At 42.2% G+C, this 27,210-nt stretch overlaps 1 protein-coding gene across 3 annotated transcripts in view; it reads right to left on the reverse strand.

Moving 5' to 3' along the window:
- Nucleotides 1-27,210, reverse strand: part of ADGRL1 (adhesion G protein-coupled receptor L1) — a 249,552-nt gene that overhangs the window by 62,118 nt on the left and 160,224 nt on the right. For all 3 annotated transcript variants that reach the window (XM_072149131.1, XM_072149129.1, XM_072149128.1), the window contains exon 3: nucleotides 11,584-11,797. In XM_072149131.1, coding sequence (XP_072005232.1) covers nucleotides 11,584-11,797 — 214 coding nt within the window. The remainder of the gene's footprint in view (nucleotides 1-11,583; nucleotides 11,798-27,210) is intronic.

A 27,210-nucleotide genomic window follows, 5' to 3' on the forward strand; every position in this document is an offset into this window, starting at 1 on the left:
GCTTAAGGTTTAGAGAAAGTGAAGATTATAAATCAGGGCGGTGTATAGTAGTATTGATAGATTATTGTTTTCATTGTACTGTTGTTTCCAATCTTGTACGATTATGTATATTTTTCCGATTTCCCTTCTTGGAGAGATCCTCCCACACAATATTTTAGTCCTGAGCGAATTCTAGCAAAAGTGCGCGGCATTCATGATGGCAAATAGAAGTCTGCACAGTGTAATAAATATCATTCATGGAGGTTCGGGGCATCAGTACAGTGAAGGCTGCAGTAATATGTATGGCTATGAGGAAAGGCTCAGGACTGTACGCTATGACAGCTGTGACTGAACATTTCCCGCAGACGTCTCAGTCGGAGCAGAATAATAAACTTACTGGCTGCATAGTGACTGAAATGTCACCAAATCCACACAGCGCTGTATTGTACGATGCCGACGTGAAGCATGTTACCTTAAACTGTGTATGCCAAGTCCAACTTGTCATTGGCTGGCATTTTAAAGAAAACAAAGTAGCCCATGCATTATAAATGACACATACATTGGCGCCATTTTACAGCCCGATCTGGAGGCAGCGAGACCGGCGCTTTGCTCTCTTCTTCGCATCCAAGCATTATGCATATCCATATTACACCAGTTTTTAGTAATGATCCACATGTTTGTTCACACAGAGGATTCATTCTGTATGTAGGCGTGCTGGAAATCAGGAAAATATTGATTAAAGGGAATCTGTCAGCAGTTTTGCAAGTTCAGTGCTAGGAAGCAGCCCCGGAGGGCTGTTTTATCAGACGTTTCTGTAGCAGCACTGGATTTATATTCCAAAGTTGTAGATTTCCCAGGTGCAATGGGGATGTGTTGTTACACTACTGTGCTCTGTGTTTTCTGTATTGAATTCAGTTGAAAGCCCCTCCCCTCTGCTACGAATGACTGCTGTAGTATGAATCCAAGTGTGCTTCAGCTTTTACTAAGAGTTGATTAGTGCAGAGAACTGAGAGCACAGCAGTGTGAAGAAATGCCACTGTGCACTTGAAGAAGCTTCAATCCAGGGATATAGATGCAAGACCTCTAGTCTCTTGATATATTGGGTGCAAGCTGTGCGTTGTCTGACGAGGATTCGGAGCTGGCACGATTCACTAAGATCGTGCGTCCAATTTCCTGCATGTGTCGCTTCCCCGCTCAGGTCCGCTGGAGTTCACCTTCTTCTTCCCGGTGTATGTAAGTGCTGATCTTGCGACACAATTTCATTTTTAAATTCCGCAGTTTGTCCGAATCAATTCGGTTGTCCGACGTCCACGCTCCCCGATTTGTGTCGCATGCAAGCCGTCGCCAATGTGCCACAATCCGATTGCGTGCGCCAAAAACCCGGGGCCATTCAGGGCAAAACGGTAAAAAGTTGGGAAACCCGACAAAAATGTGGTGTTCGGACCATTAGTAAATGTGCCCCGTTATCTATTTGAATTCGACACTAGGCCAGGGGCTGCTGAAACCTGCTCCAGGATGCTAGCGTAAGCTATAGCAAATGAGCAAAGCCGGCACATCCCCTCCCGCCTACTCCTAGTCTTTCCACGCCTCCTCCTTTCCCACTTGGCGATAAGGCGGCATAGGTTGGCGTGACAAATTACAATATTTTCATGGCTTGTACGCTACAAAATTGGTGTACAAGCCATAATAAATTTCCTACAGTGCCCCCTATCCTCATCTGAGGTGCGCAGAACAAAACATAGAGCCCAACTTTTAGAAAAAACTATTACAGATATTTACTAAGCAACCAGATCCACAAAGACATAATAATCTAACATATCTAACATGTCTGGCTCCAAATGTATTATTTTACTACTGGCAGGAAAGAGGAACATGATTTTATGAGAAAGGGAATAGCATCTGGGCCAACTAATAGGAGGTATAAGGTTAGACTAGACCGTCTAAAAAGTACTTGTAAAATAATCCTCCTGTAGGATTGGAGACTCAGTCCTACGTCCTTCCATTCCCAGGGGATCACTAGAGACAGGCAAGTACTGCAATCCTTCATAATCCCCTCCATAGAACTTTATTTGAAACGTAACATGCCTGCAGCCACCACTAGAGGGAGCTCAAGAGCGCACACGGCTTTCATTTTTTCAATAACACTTGAAATATTATATACAGCTCCACCTAATTGTGGCTGCCGGGAACTAAAATATTTATTTAAAAATAAAATTTACAGTATTAAATCTACTGTGTGGTGCTCCGTATAGGAAAAAAATGTAACTGTTATAAAAATATAGTAATGTAGTAACCAGCTAAGAATTTAAAAAAAACTTTCTAAAAAACTTATTTAGAAAAAAAAATGTATTTTTCTTTTAAGGGAAAGGAAGCACTTATAGGGGGAGGAGTGGGGTAAACCACATATCTTTGCTCATACAGCAGCCTTAATGTTAGCTGCCGAACATAGAATTTCGTTCCATCACTTACGCGGATTACGATGCCTCCTAGTATGCGGCACAATTGCTTCTAATGGTTAAAAATGAGGTTCTGAGCTCTCTGGAAGATACTTTCTTCAAATTACATTGTAATTTGAAGTTACTTTTGCGATTGCAGTACCGTGAGCCGCCACCGCCGCTTGCAGATACTTTCCATAGGCCACAATACAACAGTGCCACCAGCTGTGACCTAATTCTAAGGAAACATTGATTTTTCGGATACAGTAATCGAGCTTCTGCCAGAAATGGCAGACCTCTCATTTTAAACAACAAAAACATGTTTGCACAAAATAAGTGCTATTAACCCCTGCACTTCTGGTATCCTGGGCCAAAAGCCATAAAGGTATGCACAATTTGTATTGTGTAATTTCATCGCCTCCTTCCCTTGACTGCTTTGGGGGGGATCAAAGTGTTCACTGTAATTTTTTTGTATTTTTTTTTTTGATCAATTTTTCATTTTCAAAGTTAGTTTTCACATATACATTAGCCCCGAAAAAGGGTGAAGAGAGAGCACACGGAAGGGCCTTTTTTGTATTTTAATTGTATTGCATTTTGGAACAAGTGGATATACTTGTAACAAATTTATGTTTTAATTTAATAAAAAAAAAATGTTTTTAAAACAACGGTTGTTTTAATGTTTTTTTTTGTTAAAAAAATATGTTAGTCGTATATATATACCTCCCCCATACGGCAGTGTGAATGTAGCCTTAGATTGTACAGTAGACTACTATAGAACTCTTAAAGCAATACACACAACAGGCGGCCCCCTACTTAAAGGAAACCTACCACGATACCGCGGTTTAAAACACTAACTAAAATAAGCTCCGGCACCAGCTCACCCTGAGCTGGTGCCCGGTATTTCCATCAGAAACCTGCCACTACAAGTGGTAGGTTTCCTTTAAGAACACCTGACTTACAGATGACCTCTAGTTAGAAACGGACCTCTGAATATTGGTAATTACTGTACTTTATCCTTAGGCTACAATAATCAGCTATAACAGATATCACAGGTGTCTGTAATGAAGCTTTATTGTAACTCCTGATTCTTATGACAACCCAACATTTTTAAAATCCAATTGTCACAGAGACCAAAAAAAAATTTGTCTTGAGTTACAATTATAAAATATGCAGTTCCGACTTACATACAAATTCAACTTAAGAACAAACCTATCCTGTACGTAACCCGGGGACTGCCTGTATTAGTATTTCTACTGTTCAATGGTAATGGTTAAATTGTGGATCCTGCTCTTATGTCTGTGTTCCCCAGTGAGTACCTGTACGGAGTTTTTGAGGGGTCTTCCATAGATTTTCTCTTGGATTCAGGTCAGGTTATAGAATGGGCCATTCTAGCATCCTGGTAGATTGTAGGAGTTTCGATCAGGTTTTTTTTGTGTGGTAATGAGACACCTTCTTAGGGTGATGCCACACGTGGCGTTTTGAACACGTTTTTGGGCCGTTTTTAAGCAGTCCGTCAAAAAACACATATGTTTTTAGAAAACGCATCCATTTTTGACAGGTTTGACCAATTATCTTAATTCAAACTGGTCAAAAACGCATGCTTTTTTCAACGGACTAATTAAAAACGGCCCAAAAACGGGTCAAAACGCCACGTGTGCCATCACCCTTATTGGTCATCAGTTGAACCGGATTTCTTTATCACTAAGTGGCAGTATTGCTTTCTTATCACTGATAGATTTCAACTGGTGTCATGACTTTCTGTGGCTTTTTGCACCTCTTTTTCTTCATATATTCAAAACTTTTTTCTCTCATTATTGAACTTAATTTATGGACATGTATGGTTTCATTTCTTTGATTGGATTGGGAGGGTTGTTACCGACACCTTCTCACAATTTCTCATCAATGGGACCTTTATTAATATACTTACAAAATCGGTGACACATTCAATACTTATTGCACCCACTGTACAAGGCATTATTATACCTCGAAATGAGATCTGAGTTGTACACAGGTAATATCCAGCGTTTTGATCACTGCCCCGAGTGATCCATCCCGTCATCCGATCCGGGTACAAGTCATTTTGTGGTTTGACCCTCTCTCTAGTGCCGTCAGTCATGCTGTGTCGCATCCCACTACACATCAGGAGGGTCCTTGTTATATTATTTTAACGCAGGGTCACCGGGATCAGGGGTGTAACTTTAGAGGTTGCAGAGGTTGCGATTGTACCTGGGCCCAGGAGGTTTAGGGGGCCCATAAGATGTCACTTTCCAATATCATAAGACTAGTACTATAAACCATACATTATAGTCGGGGGCCTAGCACAGACTTTGCACTGGGGCCCATCAGCTTCTAATTACGCCACTGACCGGGAGGCTCGTGCCAGGCTGGGCGGCTGCCCTGAGTGCTGGGCAGCATTGCCCTGGTGCAGTAGACATGGCAGGAGCACACGGCCCCATTATGTTTATGCTGTTTGCTATGTAGCGGAGACCTTTCCCTCGGCACACTGGATGTATACACAATGGGGCACATTTACTTACCCGGCCCATTCGCGATCCAGCGGCGCGTTCTCTGCACAGGATTCGGGTCCGGCTGGGATTTAAGATGGTAGCTCCTCCGCCGTCCACCAGGTGGCGCTGCAGCGCCGAAAATAATCTTAACGCCCCGGAATGCACCATACCATAGAAGGTGAAGGTGAGCGCTCCCCAAGCGACACATTTTCGGTTTTTAAATGCGGCGGTTTTTCCGAATACGTCGGGTTTTCGTTCGGCCACGCCCCCCCGATTTCTGTCGCGCGCATGCCGGCCCCGATGCGCCACAATCCGATCGCGTGCGCCAAAAACCCGGGGCAATTCATGTACAAGCGGCGCAAATCGGAAATATTCGGGTAACACGTCGGGAAAACGCGAATCGGGCCCTTAGTAAATGACCCCCATTGTATGGACCTGAATAAAGGTCAGGACATTACATTTGCAGCATCAGTCACGTCCATGCTGGGAGTAGCTGCGGATCAGCCAGGCCAAGAATGCAGCCGCTCTCCCAGCACTACTGAGCAGCCGAGGATGCTGAGGGTGGTAGTGTATGTGTTATTGTGCTGCTGTATCAGAATGTATGTGGTGTGTGTATGCGCAGGACGGTTGCGTGTCAGGGGGGCCTCAGCAGTTGCATCAGCTGAGATCAGGTGTCATTAAATAGCGGTGTCAGGAGAGTATCGCAGATCTGGAGGGCAACACGCTGCTAACCCCTTCACTGCCTGCTGAACATGACAAGGCACAAGGTGCGCTGTCACATAGACATAGCATAGGTTTTCTACCTTCAAAACCCTGCAGATTATTGCATATCTTTTATCTATTGAAAAAGAGGCAATTTTTTTCAGAATCTTTTCAGCGCTCTGCTACACTTTCTCTCTACATCCATAGAGCAGCAGAGCATTGCACTACCTGCTCCCATTCATTCATAGACATGCAGAGCATTGCACTACCTGCTCCCATTCATTAAGACATGCAGAGCATTGCACTACCTGCTCCCATTCATTAAGACATGCAGAGCATTGCACTACCTGCTCCCATTCATTAAGACATGCAGAGCATTGCACTACCTGCTCCCATTCATTAAGACATGCAGAGCATTGCACTACCTGCTCCCATTCATTAAGACATGCAGAGCATTGCACTACCTGCTCCCATTCATTCAGACATGCAGAGCATTGCACTACCTGCTCGCATTCATTCATAGACATGCAGAGCATTGCACTACCTGCTCCCATTCATTCATAGACATGCAGAGCATTGCACTACCTGCTCCCATTCATTCATAGACATGCAGAGCATTGCACTACCTGCTCCCATTCATTCATAGAAATGCAGAGCATTTCACTAGCTGCTGACATTCATTCATAGACATGCAGAGCATTGCACTACCTGCTCGCATTCATTCATAGACATGCAGAGCATTGCACTACCTGCTCCCATTCATTCATAGACATGCAGAGCATTGCACTCCCAGTTTGCATTCATCACTGCAGTGCTGTGCATTACAGAACAAAATATATATTGAAAAATATACTTTTTTCATTCCTTCTTAAGAATGCAGAGTGCTATTTGTGTGCATTTACAGTCTAGCAGACCATTGCACCACAGATACTATAACAATCAAATATTTGTTAAACTAGATCCAAGGCGCTGAGGGTACACAACGGTAGCGCAGGGATCCGTGCCTCGGCCCCATCTCATTAGTGCTTCCACTGAAACCAATTTCACTGCATTCGCAAATGCGTTTGGGCCGAGGTACGCACCCATTGCGTTATCGCTGCACTTCTAAATGCAACGCTAGAGGTACGTGTGACCTGTTTTTATTTTCTTTGCCCTTGTATTCTGGAGACTTCTTTATGACATTTTGCAGTAGCTTGAGACATTTCTACACCAAAGAAAACTATGATAAATGTCCCCCTAGGGCAGTGATGGCGAACCTATGGCACTGGTGCCAGAGGTGGCACTCAGAGCCCTTTCTGTGGGCACTCAGGCCATCACCTGAGATGACTCCAGGCATCTTCCTGCAGTTCCAGACAGCCCAGGACTTGCTGTGCACAGAGCTATTTTAAAGTGACAGCACTACCTGGGACTATTTTCTGCATTATTAGTGTGCTCAGAGTGCTGGTATCAATGAAAACTGTGACAGAGAAGGGAGTATAAATCACAAATTAAATTTCTGTGTTGGCACTTTGCGATATATAAGCGGGTCTTTGTTGTAGTTTGGGCACTCGGCCTCTAAAAGGTTTGCCATCACTGCCCTAGGGTCTAGGAACACAATGAAAAGTAGTCCCGCTCCTCCCCGCACCATGTATTATTCAATGTATTGGCTTTGACTGGAGTGTTCCTTTAATTTACTATAGATACCTATCAGGACCGGCTCCAGCTTTAAGTAGGCCCCTAGGCGACAGAGCCTTAGTGGGCCCTTTTTAGTAAACTCGTGTGCTGGCGCCACACTGCCTCTCCACAGCACCTACACTGTCCCCCCAGTAGTCACACTGTCCCCCACTCCCCAGTATCCACATTGTCCCCCCAGGAGTCACACTGTCCATCCAGTAGCCACACTGTCCCCCCAGTAGTTACACTGTCATCATCCCTAATCTCTGATAGCCACACTGTCCCCCCAGTAGTTACACTGTCATCATCCCTAATCTCTGATAGCCACACTGTCCCCCCAGTGGTTACACTGTCATCATCCCTAATCTCTGATAGCCACACTGTCCCCCCAGCAGTTACACTGTCATCATCCCTAATCTCTGATAGCCACACTGTCCCCCCAGCAGTTACACTGTCATCATCCCTAATCTCTGATAGCCACACTGTCCCCCCAGCAGTTACACTGTCATCATCCCTAATCTCTGATAGCCACACTGTCCCCCCAGTAGTTACACTGTCATCATCCCTAATCTCTGATAGCCACACTGTCCCCCCAGCAGTTACACTGTCATCATCCCTAATCTCTGATAGCCACACTGTCCCCCCAGTAGTTACACTGTCATCATCCCTAATCTCTGATAGCCACACTGTCCCCCCAGCAGTTACACTGTCATCATCCCTAATCTCTGATAGCCACACTGTCCCCCCAGTAGTTACACTGTCATCATCCCTAATCTCTGATAGCCACACTGTCCCCCCAGCAGTTACACTGTCATCATCCCTAATCTCTGATAGCCACACTGTCCCCCCAGTAGTTACACTGTCATCATCCCTAATCTCTGATAGCCACACTGTCCCCCCAGCAGTTACACTGTCATCATCCCTAATCTCTGATAGCCACACTGTCCCCCCAGCAGTTACACTGTCATCATCCCTAATCTCTGATAGCCACACTGTCCCCCCAGTAGTTACACTGTCATCATCCCTAATCTCTGATAGCCACACTGTCCCCCCAGCAGTTACACTGTCATCACCCCCCATCCCTGGTAGCCACACTGTCGCCCTCACACTCATTTACACTCACCTATGCTCGCTCCCCCAAAGCAGCACCAGTAACCAACTTCTTTCTTCAGCATGCGCCCACTATACTTGCCGGCTCTGAAGCCAGGACATGTGAAGTCATGACATCATCATGTGTGCCGACTTCAGAGCCGCCATGCAGAGTGGAGAGCGCAGCTTTGGGGGAACGAGGAAAGGTAAGTTTTGCACGGTGCCTCTATGCTGTGCTCCCGATTAGCGCAGCATAGTGGAGGTTAACAAGAAGAGCCGGGAGGGGATTGGGGGCCAAAACTTTTTTTTGCCACCTGGGTGGGCCCCTCTAGCACCTTTGGGCCACGGCACCCATTGAGCAATGCAATTGCTATGAATAATTGCAGCTATAAATCCATCTGCAGATAACTGCACTAATAACTTTTTATCTTTTCTAAAACTTGATCCACAATAAGTAAAAAAAAAACACAACATAACTCATAATCCTCATTTGCCCTCAAAGGGATAAAAAAAAATCTTTATGACCTCCTGGTGAGAGTAAAACTGGATCAATATGTAACCAAGTCCTACAGAGTCTCACAAAACCTTCATCTTTATAAAGATTCCTTGAGCAGCATTATGCCAAACTCAGCAGGGTCCATGCAGACTATTGCACCCTATAGTATGTAACACATCTATGAGCTGTTACACCCACTTCTCTATGAGATGTCTGCAGATTATCTCTCTTTGCAATCCCTCTAGAGCCGTGTGTCTCTCTGCAATGGAAAATCATGGTCACAAATCCAAGTGCAAGACTATAGAACATAACAGTAACCACAACGTCTTGTTTAAAAACTGCAGAGCATCGCACTTTGTTTTCTCTGCTGCAAAACATCTGTAACACATCAACAAGCTATTTTTGCCAGTGTCCCATACAGAATAATAATCCCTAACCACCCGCACTTCCCCGAGACTCACACAAGCCATTATCCTGTATCAGAGAGACACCGACTCCAACATGGCTTAACCCCAAGTGTGCCAGAGAAATGTCTGTATCATCCCCTAAATGGGTTTACTTGTAGAACTGTCTATGGGTCAAATGCAGAGTATCACACCTGCAATACACTGATGATTTCACCTTATATTGTTCTGTAACCTGATAAGGTATCTCAGCCCATGGGAGTAAAAATAGGGGGTCTAGAGGTAGTATTTGCCAATAGACCCTAAAATGTGATGCAGCCTGAAGCTGGTCAACTGTAAAGCAAAGCATCGGGGTGATAAATTGTAAATTGTATATCTTTCTACCCTTGTTTAGAAAGCAAATATTAATTTCTGCAAATGCAATATATATTTGATATATGCTATCAAGTAAATCAAATTGTATTAAAATTACAATTTAATGGGAACATGTGAGGCCCTTAGGGACCACAAGACCATCCGCATGCTGTTATTCAGCCTGCATTTAGGACCATAAACCTATTTAGCTTACCAACGCCTATCACCTTAATCCATAGATAGTACTGAGGACAGGATGAGCTGGTTGTAGCTGCTTAGGACTTTATATGAGGGGGAAATGACAATTTAAAAATGTAAAAATCGATACCATAAAAATATGGATAATTCATAGGAACTGTGGGTATTGGGGTATGGCGAAATTTTCTTTTAGTGGGTTCTAATATATTTTGGATGGCTGCAGAGAGCTAGGACTTGTGTCAGAGTAGTGGGGCGATGAATGCTAAATCTACTGACTATATTGGATCCTGCTAAACATTTGACCTTGCATTAAGAACTACACATGGGGGGATTGCAGGTACAGCCATCATGCCTAACTTTAGGGACAAAGGGAAGTAGGACACCGATGCATTATGTCTAGAACTTCTCCCAATCCCATCTTTGTTCTCCAAGAACCACAACTTTTGAGGTTAGACTTCATGGTTAATTGGTGGTGGCTTACATGGTGCCATATTTATGGACAAATGTCCTGCCTCTCCGCTTATACCCCATAACACCACCAACCACTCATGAACTGTACCCTCCAGCACCCTACACAGCAGTGGAGACCCCTCATTCACTGCCACCGCACCCTACAATGGAGAATAGCTAGTCAGAGATCTTAGAGGTCGGATGAAGCACATGTAACATGAAACGGTTATGGCCTCTGGGTTCCCGGGCACCTACCTCCCTTCTCTATGCTGAACGGTACTTGTGGGTATGTTCACTATTAACAACGAAGAAGATATTTGGTGAGGGCCACTCACACTTCTTGTTTCCTTGGTCTTTTCTGCAGGCCTTCTTCTGCAGGTGTTTTGGAAGACTTCCCTTTTACCGTTATAAACTCAACTAGGATAGGCAACCATAATCGAGTTATAGGAGCATGTCCACTTCAATTATAAATTCTTGCATCACCTAATTTTCCCAAGTTCTCCATTACGTATATTTGTAGCGTGCTGATACGTTTTTCTTGCTTAGATTCCTAAACATGAATTGCTGTGATACATTTCTTATCACCAGACCTGTGGTTTCGGGGACAAATTCTCCATTACAACCCTAGAAACCTAAGTGACAACATCTATTGGAGCCGCTATGTGAGTCATACCAGTTGTCAGCCAGGGAAACATATAATTTATTACAACCTGACAGAAGATGACGCCTGAGCCCCTATTTACTGGTGATATTATTCATCGTAGAAGAAAATGCTGGTTGCTACACCCCCCCATTGCTGAGTAGGTCTCTCGTCTCACCATAAAGGAGCAACAGTCAGCAGTGAGGCGATGATATGGGGCTGCAGATCAGATCAAGTTACGCTCTTATTGTAGGCATTCCAAGCAATTTCCACGTAACTGCACACACAGGATATTTGCTGGGAATTATCCGCCTATGTAAATTATACATCAGCCGTGGTATTGTCCACGCGGAGCGGCGCCCTTCCAGGTGACAAATGGCAGCCTGCTATTATAACATGGAAGCAGACATACCATTTCTGTAGAAAGCAGATGATTTTCTTGTATCAGATAAAGCTAGAAGGATTAACAAAAAGTCCTAATAATCAAAGAAACAAGTATAATACAATGTACACACGTATAATAGACTAAAGCTTAATGGCTGCCTCTGCCTGGTGATGATGTATCCACTGTGACGCTACTATGTTGTATCTAGGGACAAATATTCAATAAGAGGTGCCTCACGCCATCTGGCTGCAGTTTCCCTGTGTGAATAGGTACATATATTACAACACCCACCTCTGTGACATGATCTTGTACGCATCTGGGAGGTAACAAGCCACATTCTCCATCTGGAAGGGGTCAGCATCGCAGATCTTGTCGTCTGTCCGTCCATAGTTTGCGTTTTCCACCATGATGACATCACTGCCGGGGCACCGTAGCTCGATGGGATATCCTTCGCACGCCAGCTCACGACGCATCAGTCCGAATGGTAGAGCCGCTCGACTCAAGCCTGGCAAAGATATCAAAGCCTTGTCAGTGACCTGATGGAATCATAGTAAAGCATCGCTGTGCTGTGTTATTAGAGCCAGGGTGTCCCAACTTACAGACAACCCCTAGTTACAGACAGACCCCTCTGCCCAATGTGACCTCCGGTGAAGCTCTCTGGATGCTATAGTCCCAGGCTGCAATGATCTGCTGTAAGGAGTCTGTAAAGATGTTTCATTGATAATCCTTGTTTCAAAACTTTGAAAATCGAATTGTCATAAGGACAAAAGAAAAATGTAGTTTGGAGCTACAATTATAAAGTATACTTGTTTCGACTTACATACAAATTCAACTTAAGAACAAACCTAAAGAACCTTTATATGATGTATATATAAATGAATGCTCTTCATTCTGAATCAGTGCAGAGGCTTCTGTGATCACAGGGCTCCATTATTTACTTTCACAGACGCCAAAAGAGCTTGCAATGGTTTAGGTTGGGTTCACATCACGCTTTTGCGTTTTGACTAATGTCAACGTCTAAACGTGTGCTACGGCGTATTCATTTATGTCTATGTACATGACGGATACACAAACAATGTACGTTTGTTGTCCTGTGCATCTGCATCCTTTTTTTGGTTGCGAAAAACCTGGGCTGCTGCGTTTTTAATTTCCTTTTTAAAAACGTATGAAAAACGCATAATTTTTTAACATTGGTGTCTATGGATGACGTATGCAGAACGTGTTCAAGCCTATGCATCAATCCATCATATCCGTTTTTATGCCCAAATATGAAACTCAAAATTCTCCATCTTGGTAAGGACACAGACGGGATTGGCTTCAGAGGGTGCAGGAAGCGGAAGTGGGAAAAGTATCTGTTTTTAAAGTGCAAAAAACGGATGTGACATATAGATCAAATATCCATTGAATAAAAGTGACAAAAATGCATTAGTTTTTGTCAAGTTTTAAACATGCAAAGAACGTGATGTAAACCCAGCTTTTGGGAGGCTCTAAATAATGGGAGAACACCCAAGAATCCCAGGAAGCGTTAGTTTTTTTTTATTCTGTATCTGTATGTATAAAAGTTGAAACACATTATTTAAAGGAAATCTACCACCAGAACTAAAGATTGTAAACAAAGCACACTGACATACTGGTGTGCACCCTCACTGGCAGGATCTGCTCTTGTTTTATCTTTTTATGCCCTTGTTTTTTTTTTTACAAAAAAGGCTTATAAATTATGCAAATGAGTCCGATCTGCTCTATCCCTGTTTTTTGAGCCTGGAGCCCCTTATGCTCATTTGTATTATTTTTGAAGCTTTTTTTGTAAATATCAGGGCATAAGAAGCTAAAACAAGAGGAGATCCTGCCAAAGGGGGCACATACCAGTTTGTCAGTATGCTTGGTTTACAATCCTTCATCCTGGTAGTAGATTTTAAGTTTTAGCTTTGATGTTTGTTTTTCTTGCCAAGAAGGAAAGAAAATAAGTGGAATTAATTCACCTCTCTTTTCCGTGCCCTGAAAGAAAATTAAGGATCCAAACAGCATTGTTTTAGGTCCATATTGAAAAATTATTTTTCTAAACACTTATCCTGTCTTGGTTCATACCAGTGAGGAATTTTGGAGACAGACACAACCCTCCCAGCTAACATAGGGCCCCCAATTTAACAGTTTTCACATCACATTACTGTACATCCCTCAGTGTGAAAACGACACTTCCTAAAATGTGAAGTAACAGCCCTAGATCTTTGCAGACACCACAGCATGGAGGAGATTTCAGCTCTGAAGCCAGTTGTCTGTGCAGCTCTGGGTTATAATAAAGCAAGTAAGATGAGTAATGTAATGGTTTTATTTTTTTTTCCCCCTAAATTAAAAAATCCAATGTAAACATTAAGTATTCGACAGCAAAGGTTGGTGATACATTTAGTAAAACAATATCTAACGTAGAGACAACTAGAGAGCAATACATTGCGGGACCCCCGGCTTCTCTGATCTTTCAGACGACCCAGTTATTGGTGTCTAATAAGGACTCATTTGTAGTGGTAAATCCCTGCAGTAAGACGGAGTTATTAGCGTGCGTGGTCATTAATAATGCACGCTATAGTCTTTCACAGTGCCGCAGGTAGTATCCAGCCAGCATGACCCTGGCCGTGAGTGTTTATGCTCAGTAGGCCGGCCCGGTTATCCGCACTTACCTCCATTATGCAGAGAGTGATACAGAACAGCATGTCCTAGAGCCACTTACTAACACAAGTGTCACTACTTTACCAAGTACAAAGGATCCCACGTCATGTAACCAGCCACTCATGTCAAAAGTGTGCACAGCGCCCTGATATCATTATGTCCTAAATCTGTAAAATCCAATATGTATAGTTTTTTTTTTTACAAATCCTACACATCCATATAGGACAACATCAAAACACAGCACCAAAAGTCAATATACAATGAAATGCCTTCGGATCAATTGAGGCATCAGCCATAATGTGTTCCCTGTATACAGGTGCTGTAATGACATATAGAGAGATGATTAATGGTGTTCTAGTATTATCCACATTGATAGATGATCTTTAAAAGTAGGAGATCCATCGCTTCATCAGTCTTCAAGGTATATCCAATTGGAAGTCGATTTTGGATGATTTGTATGACAAGCTTAGTTGGATATTTATGATTCGTTTTGAGATGTACAAAGACTGGACTCCCCTATTTATTTTAAAGGGGGTTGCCAGCAGTTTTGACCAAACAAAGTAGAAAGCGGAAGACATTTACCATGGAGATCTGTGTAACCATCAGAGAAGCAGGACTTTGAGATAAAAATTGATATTCCAGGATCGTAGCTGGACTTGGGTGCACTGGTGTGTGAGATCTTTTCACTGAACATAGCACAAGTCCCTCTACTATAAGTGAAGGTTAGGGTTAGGTATCATTAACAGAGATCTCTTTGATTGCTTAAAGGTATTGGACCCGATAATCCCCACTATGTACCTTTTACCGAAGGTCCATAAACATCCGACGGTCCCACCAGGACGACCAATAATTTCTGGATGTGGCAGTCTTACCGAAAAAGTAAGTAGATTCATCGATCACTATCTAAAACGTATAGTTGAGACATTACCATCATACACACGGGATACGACTGATCTCCTACGAAAGATAGATGGACTCCACATTGGGGATGAAATGCTACTGGTCACATGCGACGTTGAATCGCTGTACACCAGTATACGACACCAGGATGGCCTGCGAGCCGTAAGATATTTCCTCTCCATGGAAAACTTCTCACCTGAGTTCACAGAATTTTTATTACAATTATTAGAATTTGTGCTTTTCCACAATTTCTTTGTATTCAATGGGTCCTTCTACCTGCAGCTCCAGGGGACAGCTATGGGGGCGTCTTGTGCACCCTCATATGCAAATTTGTTCCTGGGGCTGTGGGAGAGGGACCTATTGGGTGACGATCGGGATGCCACGATGGACCGGGTCCTCTTTTGGACCCGGTACATCGATGACATCCTGATCGTCTGGAGAGGCAATGAACAAGAACTACAACAATTCTTCGAGAGACTAAATTTGAACCAGGTAAATGTGAAGCTTACATATACGGTGAATAAAGAGACTGTCTCCTTTCTAGATGTACTTCTATACAAAGATCCGGATGGATTTTTACAAACCAACGTATTCAGGAAGGAGACATCAGTCAACTCACTTCTCCATGCCACATCATCACATCTCCCTCAAACAATAAATGCTGTACCCATTGGTCAGTTTCTCCGAATTCGGAGAATCTGTTCCACGGACGAGGATTTTGAACGTCAGGCAGAGGACCTTCGCATCCGTTTCAAACAAAGAGGTTACAGCAATAGATCGATCAAGACAGCTTACCAGCGGGCAAAAACAACACCTCGAATAACATTACTAACACCCCGAAAAAAAGAGAAACCAACCACACAGGTTAGACTCATTACCAACTTCCACTCACACTGGAATGAGATGCGTACAGCACTTGCGAGATACTGGCCGATTCTGCAATCTGATCCGGTAATAGCAAAATATGTAGCCCCATATCCCGCAATAACATCACGTCGGGCTAAGAATCTAAGTGATATTTTGGTGAGCAGTCATTACACCTCAGGACAGCCCAAAACAATTTTCGGAGCAGAATTGCCAAAATGGGGTTGCAAACCTTGCGGCAAGTGTGTCGCCTGTCCTAATGTGGAAACCGCAGATACTTTCTCTAATTCCTCTGAGACAAAAAGTTTCAAAATTACACAGAATATCACCTGCAATACCCAAGCAGTGATATATTACGCTACATGCCCCTGTAAGAAAATTTATATCGGCATAACATCTAGAGCCATGAAGATTCGCATCAGAGAACATATACGTGACATTAATGCATCAAGTGATGCAATGTTCAACACAGAGGGAAAACCGGTAGCACAGCATTTTAGGGAAAAACATCATTCAGACTCAAGACTCCTAAAAGTGCGAGGCATAGACAGGATCAACCTGGGCATTAGAGGAGGGCCCATTCAAAAGAAATTAGCCCAATGTGAGTCACGGTGGATATGAACCCTCAATACTATACAACCCAATGGCCTCAACGAATCAATAAGCTTTGCCCCATTTTTAGAATAAGATAACCAACCACCACGAAAACAGTACAGTTAGTTACCTCTGCCTATCATGCTGTATCTCTCCACCTGCGTCATTGTTTGTAAAAAATGTTTTTAACAGATTTTTAATTGTATATTCTTTAGTCATAGGTGACTGCAACATCGCTTCCTCACCACAGATTTTGTGAGATTTTAGACGGCTCCGAAGAAAACCATACGAATGGCTTATATCTCCTATCATTAACCATCAGACACGAATTGATATTGGACCTTAACTCCTGTACCATTCAGGATTTTATATTTTTTCACTATTTTTCTTTTTTGCGCACTGCAAATTAGTTCAAGCCACAATGGCTTTTTCAGCATTATTACTAACCATTAACGTGGCCATGGTCACCTAATGGCTACTATACTATATATTTTGGACCTATGATATGTAAGTTTTAAGCCACATTGGCCTTTCTAACAATATCACAAACCATTAGTGTGGCTACGGTCACCTAATGGTTATTATATTATCTGCAAAGAGATTGTGACATGTAATGGCATTCATTTATATATGTACCTTTGTCAATAATTTTTTCTTGAAATGAGCAATGCGGTATCAATTTGGTTTTATTACAGTTAACCTTTATTTTTCACAATAAGTTATTCCATAGTTGGCACTTCACTCCCTCACTCCCCCCATCCCTCACTTCACCTTCACTGCACTCGTCCATCACCTCCTATCCCTTCACAATTATTAAGGTTAAGTTGTATAATAATTGTATAATAATTCAACAGCGCATGTGCATGCATGACATGCATGCACATTCGCCTTATATTTTATTAAGGTTATCCTTATGTATTCAACTAATTACACTATGACACTTCCTTTTTTTTTTCATCATCACTTCATTTAGCCAAACGTTTGCAAATGATATGTTATATACAATCTTAAAGAATATGACCATTACATAGATATAGATAATAGTTATATCTGTGTAATTCTATACTGTGCAATTGTGTAATCATGTAATTTTGTCTTTATTGGTTCTTAATATAATATCATGTCAATTATTTGTAAGTAGGCTCATACAATGTACACACCACTATTTTTAACCTTTAATTTACTGTTACTAATATTTTAGATAATTTAATTATGTTGTAACATTTATTTATTTATTTATTTCTTGATGGCAACATTTATACTAAATATTCCCAGTTCCAATGGATATTCATTGGGACTATCCATTAGCTATGCACTTACACGCCGTTGTGATGTCCAATACGTGTCTCGGCCAGCGTTTATTTATTTATTTATTTCCTGGTCAATGCGCATGCGCCGTAGGCCTGTGGTGTGCCACTATACGAAGTGTTGCTATGGCAACCATTGGCGCATGCGCCGTGGTACCGCGACACATCATTGTTTGGCGCACGCGCATTTCATCTCTTCCTGCCATTACGTATGTACAGCTGACTCCACCTCTATACAGCAACGCTGCTGATAGGTGGAACATTTAGATAAATAGCCACCTATGACCCTTATGGCGCCACCCCCAGACGAAGGCTGGATAAGCCGAAACGCGCGTCGGGGCAGGAACTACCTGGGTCACGTTAACTTTGATTATCCACATGGGTAAGCACGTTACTTCATATACACTTTAACAAGACATTCCTTTTTCAGGCAATAAGCATGACCAGTTTATTTATGTATATGTGCAATATTATGTCGTGACCTTCCGGATATAGTTCCTTTTTCTGTGTATCCCATCCACCGCTGTAATTAACCCTTTTAACATGTTTTGTCTATGCTTTTAACTAAAATTAATAAAATTTATCATTGTTTGTCATTCAATCTAGTCGTGTATAATTTGGCCCGATCTCCCTATGGAGACACAATCGGTTATATGTAATTAGATGTTGAGCCGAATTGGTGCTTACTTTATTAAGGGTACTTACAATTTATCCGTGCTTTTGGATGCCACTGGGCTACTTAAATATAAAGGGACGTTTCATTACCCCAAATAATAGACTCCACCATAAGTCCATATAAGTGAAGGTTACAGCAAATTTATTTTTTCATACTATAGCAGTAAGGCCCCATTCACACGACACATGTGGGGATATATATATCCGGCCGCAAAGACATCCCCATAGACGGCAGTGGCGATTCAGTGACGCAAGATATAATGCTATGGCTGGGGAAAGCATAAGTTAGTGTGGATGCAGCCTAACTCAGAAGAAGAAGCTGTGCCGCAGTGTAGGGATCTTATCACACACCAGGACAGCGCTAATAATCCCGGAATATAAATGTATTTTTTTTACACTTCTAACACACAGAAAGGTAGAGATATTCAGATCTCTAGGACGGGTCCCTGAAGCTCCATGCACTCCTCTATGTACTCAACCAGACTGTTGCCAAAGCCAAAGAAGGTGGCCAGGTGGATAATGGAGGGGGGTGAGTGCTCCTCACCCCTCCCCTCTCCATAGGGAGCTGATCGGCAGTGCCACAAATCTGTGAGCTCACTGTGGACATGTGCATGGAGCCTAAGGCTACATTCACACGATGTATGCCCGCCGTACCGTAGTTCTGCAGGCGCTCACCCACGCCCTTCTCCATAGTAATATATGACGCATGCGCCATATTTCGGGGAAAGATAGGACATATCCTATTTTTCTCCCTGCTACGGAACGGTACAGTGCCGCACGTGTGCAGCACCGTACCCCTCCTGTATGGTGCAATGAGCCCATTGCCGTCTATGGGGGACGTATATATGCCGTACATAGGTTGCCGTGTGTACGTCCCCCATACAGCCTTAACACTGTATGGATAAATCTACTGACAGTTTCCTTTAACAACAGTTTGCTGTGTATGGCTATATTGCCTCTAATAATAATAATAGTAATAAAATATTGGGTGATTTACCTTGAGAGGTGGAGGCACATGTGAAATGTACAGCATCAAAAAGATAAATGGAAATGTCCAGTTTGCTAAAAATTTACTTCCTAACCCAACTTCAAAGAGCGGCTTCTGCTCAGGCAGGGTCGGCGCCCACCTAAGGCTGTACATAAGGAATCCTAAGGGTGTGAGAGGGACTTATATGAAATAACCATGAAGGGGCTGTTTTATATTATAAACTAGGAAACAGGAGTTTTAGTATCTGAATTTTTAATGCCGCCATGTGAGTTCACTGCAAAGGGGCCTACTGAGGCTCTGTCACCCAGGGGCCTACTGAGACCTGGAGCCGACCCTGTGCAGAGGTTACCCATTCCTAACTCTGGGGACACCAAGCATGTTACTTAGAAAATTGTAAATAAGCATAAAGTTACTCACATGAAACCAACGGATATATCATATAGGAAGTGTGCCAGTATATGCAACCAGCATAATGATGTGTAACCAGGACCATTGGTTGTTCTTGTTAGCCCATAGCAATACTATTTTGGATAGAATTATGGACTATACTATTTGACTGTGTGAAGAGGAACCTAAGATTTCTGTATGAAGCGTCATAGCTTTAGGCCCTTAGTGGATTATTTGTAATTCATAGGGGCTTATTAACTAAGGGTCCTGTGGTCGCATTTTTGTCGGGTTTTGGGGATCGGGCTGGGAAATATGTTGCACGCGATCGGATTTTGGCGCATCGGCTTTCATGCGACAGAAACGGGGGAAGGGTCGTCAGACGATCTGACGGATTCAGAAAAAGTGTGGGATTTAACATTTACGGGCTGAGCCCTCTCCATAGTCGGTAAGTCTTTGCTTCATATTGCAGCAGAGACTTACCTGTAACACCCGCTATCGGTGGTATAGCACATTGTAATGAATGAGGAGGAAAATCCCCATATACTGCCATATTGTAGTATGGCAGTATATGATAGGATCGATCAGACAACCTACGGTTAAAGTACCCTGAAAAATAGTATAAAAATAAAAAAAAACTATAATAAAAAAACCTAAAAATTCAAATCACCCCCCTTTCCCTAGAAATATAAATAAACAGTAAAAATTATAAACACATTAGGTATCGACGCGTCCGAAAATGCCCGATCTATCAAAATATAATAACGGTTTTTCAATGTGTTTAACCCCGTAACGGAAAATAGCACTTGTTGAAAATGGCACTTTTTTGCCATTCTGAAAAATATAAAAAAAATCTATAAAAAGTGATCAAAAGGTTGTACAGAATAAAGTAGACATGTCATTTAGGGTTGCTCAGTGAAAGCCGTAATATCCAAGCCCACAAGAAAATGGCGCAAATGCGTTTTTTTTAAACCATTTTCACTACATTTGGAATTTTTTTCCCGCTTCCCAGTACACGGCATGGAATATTCAATACCATCACTATGAAGTGCAATTTGTTACGCAGAAAACAAGCCATCACACAGCTCTTTACGTGTAAAAATAAAAAAGTTATAGATTTTTGAAGGTGGGGAGTGAAAAATGGAAATGAAAAAAACAGGAAAGGGCCAGGTTAACCGGTTAAATTTGTGTTGCAAGCCAAGCACTTACATGCACCAGGAAGAAGAAGGTGAACTGTGGCAAACCTGAACGGGGAAGCGACACATGCAGGATATCGGGCTCAGGATCTTCTTAAATCCCAGCAGATGTGCATTCCGGCGGATATTCCGGATCGGGCATCGCGCAGGACCGGGTAAGTAAATGTGCCCCATAATGTTGCATGAGGTTATGTGCACATGGCAGATTACGTTATGAATTTTCTGATGATTATCCCAATTATTTAAATTATAGATTCTGCTAAAAATAGAGGGCACACAGGTCACAATCTGCTTAGTAAGACTAGACATGCATAGCTTTTCCAGCACGTGTATGAACCCTACAGTAGCTCATCTCAGATTAGACTTAGGTGCCGAGTTGAGTATTCTTCCAATATCCTACACAATACAGTAATAGTCTTTCTAGACTCCTTAGTATAATAATATAAACAAATTACGTGAAAACCATCCAATAAAATCCACAAATTCAGTATAAATCCACTAATAACCCGCGCCCGGCCGCTACAACAATCTGCGCTGGCCCTTGTGTTTTTGATGGCTTCCATTAGCTACGTCTCCATCATCATAGAGATGTCGGTGGACGTTATGGTTACATATAATGGCTTATACTGGATTACTGTCCGATGTCTTATTCCAATAAAACATTGGGTTTTACGTAGCCAAATGCCCTTAGCCATCTATTATTCCTGCAGATGTCTGCTTTGTCCTTCAATCGTACAAGTCGGGTCTTGTGTCACTATAATTACTGTTGTACCCACAGCCAAATGGGTTTTAGTGATATTATTTCTTACAGCTATTTGCTACTTGGAAGTTAAAATTTCATTTACACTGGGTAATTTTCTGTAGTTTTGATGCTTTGTGTGTTTTTTTTTATATGGAAGTGCCTATAAGTGTATATGCAGCGGCGTACTCTATTATATTTTTTCATGGTCCATTTGAGATGACACTTTGAGCAGCATGTGTACATTTCCAAAAGCAAAAACCTCCCCTAAAGTGCAACCTGTTATCACATTCCATCAGGTTAAAAATAGACATCTAATTACAAGCATTTTTGTTTGTCTCCTTGTATGACCCTTCTTTATTGTATTTCCATTAAAGAGAGGCAATAGTCTTCACTACAAATACCAAAATGCCACAAAAATCTCCATTTATTTGTTCATGAAATGATCCAATAGTCACAGTTATCCCTGATAATCTCCTGGTATTACCTGTAATCAGTGTAGTAAGTGTTCAATTCCCCAACAGCTCCTCCACAGGAGAGAGAGAGCATTACACAGTTCTTATTAAAGGCGTCCATGTAATCATGGGTTTGTCAGGTCCTCCAAAAGAAAATAGGACTTTTTGTGTGGGTGTTTTTGTGCTCCTTTGCAGACTAGAGTCATGTACCAGTAACCCACCTCTATTGATCCATCATTTTTTATATTTTATAAGGATTTTATCAACATAACCATTGTCTTATTCCCCATTACACTATTAGCCCTTCAGGTAGGGTATGACATTTCCTTTGTAGAATTCCCGCTTTTATATGAAATGTGGTCCCTTTACCTATTCAAAATCTTCCCTAAAGTCATGTGAAAATGAGCAGGGAAGAGTCATATTTGCTTGTGATGAGTCAAGTTTAGAGGCTGCTGGTGAAGCGTCACCTCCGGCGCTCCTATCTTTAGCTTTATAGCATCTAGAAATGGGGGTCAAATTTTAGTCTCAGCTCTTTGTCACATGCAGGGATTTTCTTTTAGACTTTTAGGTGCAAGCTTTCATATAGGAGCAATTTTTTTGCTACTTATACTTTGGTAGGCATGATGTGAACAGGAGTATTTATGCTCAATTATTATTATTAACCATATTAAATCATAAGCAAGCATCAAATACAAAGACAAATTAGGCACAAACCAGTTTGAATGCTACACAGCGAACTCCAGCTTAAAAAAGTATCAAAAAATTGTGCAAATAATCCAATGCACCTAAAAAGTCACTAGAATACAACTCGAAAAAACCTGCGTCACTAAGATAAATTTGCTCCATGGTGTCATATTAAAGATAAGAATCTCATCTTTCAGATCACACCAGGCTTGTTGTTCTGTGAGCTACAGAACTGGAGATACAGACAGTTAAAGACATAGTAGGAAATGTGAACTGCAGATAAAGATCCAGTTACAGCCTTTTTAAACTATCTGTTTCTCCGGTCCTGTAGCTCACAGAACCAGAATGCTAATGTGATCTTAAAGATGAGATTTTTCTCTTTAATGTTTCTAAAGAACTGAAGCTAGAGGAGTCTGAATTAACACTCCCACAGCAGCCTCTAAACTTGACTAATCTCAAGAAAAATATGACTCTTTTCTGCTCATTTTCACATGACTTTGGATGAGAATATGATAAGTAAAGGGATGCCATGACAATGTGGTAATAATAACCTGCCAGCAACCAGGGCTGAGACTCGAGCCACTAGTCAGTATAGCTCCCTACCTATAGGCCACCCCCCAATTACCAGGTGCCAATGCTGACACCAGCAGCTACGATTCAGTGATGTCAGGCATTTCCACTACATTTCAAACGGTCAGACCAATACAAGTATTTGTAGCGGAGCTATGGCGAGATCAGATGATATCTATGCTAGCAGCAGGACCGGAGAAGATAGATGATGCTGCTGACATGGAAAGAAAACAGAAGCGGAAAATAAAACTTGAAGAGAGTCTGATGATCTTGTGTGCTCTCCTCTACACCTCATGAAAACAGGGGTCACATAATTATGGCTCCATTATATTCTATGATCTATATTCATTACATCATTATATTCTATTCTACAAACCTCTGTAAGAGACACTTTATAAAAGCAGCTTCTGTCTTTGTACCTACAAGTTACGTGATATTAATAAAAGTTATCTTTTCAATGTTTTTATTTTTCTGTGATTTTCAGCCTCGGTAAGTGATCTGTGTTGAACCTCTGGGCCTCTAAAGAAGCCCAAACTGCACCTATAGTTCTCATAACTAAGTGGGCAACATATTGCCAGGATGTGCAATAATCAGCAATGACCGGCTGGCAGGACCCCCACCGAGAATAAATGGGCAGCACCCACTTTGTTGGTGACGTAGTGATTGGTAAGATTGGTAAGAAGGGACCCCCCTGTCCCCATCATAATTTTATACTAGCGACATGCCATAATATAATGTGCCCATACAATAAATATCACCCCCACTGCTTCTCTCTTGGTGCCGGAGCAGCCGCTCTCCGCCCTGTAAATCCCTATTGTTTGGCCGGATTCTCTCCCCACTTTCGAAGGCGCTGGAAAATATATTTGGGAATGTGCGTTAGATCATGTTACCACGGAGCACGATTTATATTCAGAGCCCAATAGGAATCAGGGTTATGTGATATTGTAGCAATCCATATTGATGTTCCATGAATTTTGCATGTGCTGAGCTTCTGCGTGAAACACTTTCCAGTGATATTAATAAATAATCAGTGATATATTATGTTATTCATTTACTGGCTGCCAATGAGATCTGTGCACTCAGTGAGACCACACTAATGTATGTCCTCTGTATCCGCATCCAGGCTGCTTTATTTTTTATTAAAAATACACGCCAGCGCTTTGTTTTAGAGACGGCACCACAAGCTTTGTATTCAGTCGTCACCTTATTTTACAATTGTATGGAAATATAATTTAAAATATAATTTTTAGTATTTTTTTTTTTTATTGTCAGAGATTGCTTCATCAGTTTAGAAGTGACATGTACCAAAACATTGGCAAATACTTTTCTAGTACAGGCGGTCTGTTCTTAAGTTGAATTTGTATGTAAGTCGAAACTGTATATTTTATAAGTACTGGTAGCTCCAGACAATTTTTTTATTTTGCCCCAGTGACAATTGGAGTTTAAAAACTTTTTGGTAATGGGAACAAGGATTATCAATAAAGCTTCATTACAGACACTTTCCAACTGATCATTACAGCCTGGGACTATAGTAAAGCATCCAGAGAGCTTCACCAGAGGTCACAATGGCAAAAGGGGTCCATCTTTAACTAGGGGTTGTCTGTAAGTCGGTTGCCCTTAAGTAGGAGACCGTTTGCATAAATATTATCGAAGTTCATGGAGGTCTAAGCACCTCCTGCCCAGATCATAGACAAGGATGGCGCTGCTTCTAGTCCCACATACCCTCATACCCCTTCTATTATAAAGCTTATCCAATGGGATGCACACCATTTATAGAAAAGATCAGCTTGCCTCAGGATCAAAAACGATGACAACGGATCACTTAGGGCAGTGAACCTTTTAGAGACCATGGGGCACATTTACTTACCCGGTCTGCTGCGTTCACAGAAAGTGCATTGTCCGTGTATAATGCACTCTGCCACGATTCACTAAGATCCCCCGAGATCCTTGCGACACAAATTGAAAGTTAAATCCTGCGCTCAGTCCGAATCAGTCGTATCGTCCAACGGTGCAACGAAAGTGCGATGCTTAGTAAATAAGCCCCCATGAGCCCAAACTACATCCAAAACAGACTTATTTATTGCAATGTGAAATTTAAAGGGAATCTGTCATGGCAACGTGTGGCACTAAATCACACACAGGTCCATATGGAGTGGTGTTTTAGTGTTCCAAATCGCCCTGTAGTATAAAGTGATCCCGTGGTCCCTTATACACCTCCATGATGTAGGAAGTGAAGACGGCATAGTACACCCCGGCTTCACTGCACAGTGCATGCACAATGAATTCGGGGCCTTATCCTGACTTCACTTGCGGATCGCAAAAAGAGGCATCAGCGCAGGATCTTCTGATGTGAGTCCAATGTGCCTCATCGGACTCACATCCAGGTAAATATAAAAGTTTTTTTTATTTTATATTCCTCAACACAAATCCGTCAAACAGGTTGATTTGGGACCCTAAACCACAGGTCCTAAATCGTCCTGACAGGTCCTATAAATTATTGCTCCCTGCTCTGCCATAGGTTTTAATCGGACCAGTATCCTGAGCAGGGTCAGCTCCAGGTTTCAGTGGGCCCCTTTGCAGTGAACTTACATGGCAGCATTAAAAATTCAGAAACTAAAACAGTCACCTGTTACCTAAAACATTCCCTAGTTTATCATCCCAAACAGCCCTCTCATGGTAATTTTATATATGTTCCCCTCACCCCCCATGGATCTCTTATGTACAGCCTTATGTGGGCCCCCCAGCAGCTCTGGGCCCCCGGCACTTGCCCAGGTATGCCCAGTGCTGGCACCGGCCCTGATCCTGAGGACACCTATACAGTAGAAAGAAGAAAGATAAATTGAGAAGATCATTGTAGCTTCCCTGAAGGGTTCCTCTGAGAAGGAGAAATGTTTTGCTCGGAGCTGGAGCTCAAATGATGATGCAGCACTTTCCACAGCGCCTTTCTCCTCCTGTAGTCCCAGGTAGTCAAGGGTGGGGCACTTTAAAATAGCACTGAGCATGGCACATAATGGGTGGCCTGAGACTAGAAGAAGATGCCTTGGGTTCCTACAGTGAGGGCTCACATGCCATAGGCTTGCCACCACTGAATTAGGTCATTTCAGTTGGTCCTTTAATGATAAGTTCACAGGATCTGCCAGGTCAAGATGAGTATTTGTCTACAAGTGGTACATCTTATAACACTGACGTGCCTTAGGAGGTAAGGATTTTGTCAAATGGGTAGGTTTAGTGATCCACCAAGCAGTGGAGTGAAATTCCTTCTGTAGCTGGACCAAGATTTTTGAGAAGGTTGGGAAATGGTTCATCCCATGGGCACATATAACAATACGAATAAAAAAAGAGAAAATGTTAAAGGGATTTTGTGTATTCTGAAAGCAGAATTTAGAATGCAGCTCTGGATTCTCCTGCTGTCTTCATATTATGTAACTCAGGCTCTCAATGACTTCTTTGAAGGCTTTGGGGTTTACTTCGGAGAATTTAAAATGGTGGCAAATATAATCATGACTTTGTCATTGATGCTTTGGCTGACCCTTGCCCCAGGTAATGCACTATCCAAACACTGCTGAGAAGCAAATTGTTTGACTTTTCAGGTTGAATGAATGAAATTCTGGTAAATGAAACATGGTATTAGGAGGTCAGATACAATAAGTCGTTCCCTACGGAGATCCTTCAGGGAGGGAATCGGGGGCTTGAGCACTTGATCATTGACTAGTCAACCAGTACTAAATGTTTGCAATTAACTTGCTTCGATATTTTCCTCCTCCCATAAATCATACAGAACATGTCCAGTGAGGATAGATATTACCTGTCTGGATGTGAGTTTCTGAGGTAAGATCAGATGATAACAGTAGGGCGTCGGGTTTCGGTCCAGAATAATGACCGGCCACTTAAGCCAATGACC

The sequence above is a fragment of the Engystomops pustulosus genome, chromosome 4 (assembly GCF_040894005.1).
Source record: "Engystomops pustulosus chromosome 4, aEngPut4.maternal, whole genome shotgun sequence".
NCBI lineage: Eukaryota > Metazoa > Chordata > Amphibia > Anura > Leptodactylidae > Engystomops > Engystomops pustulosus.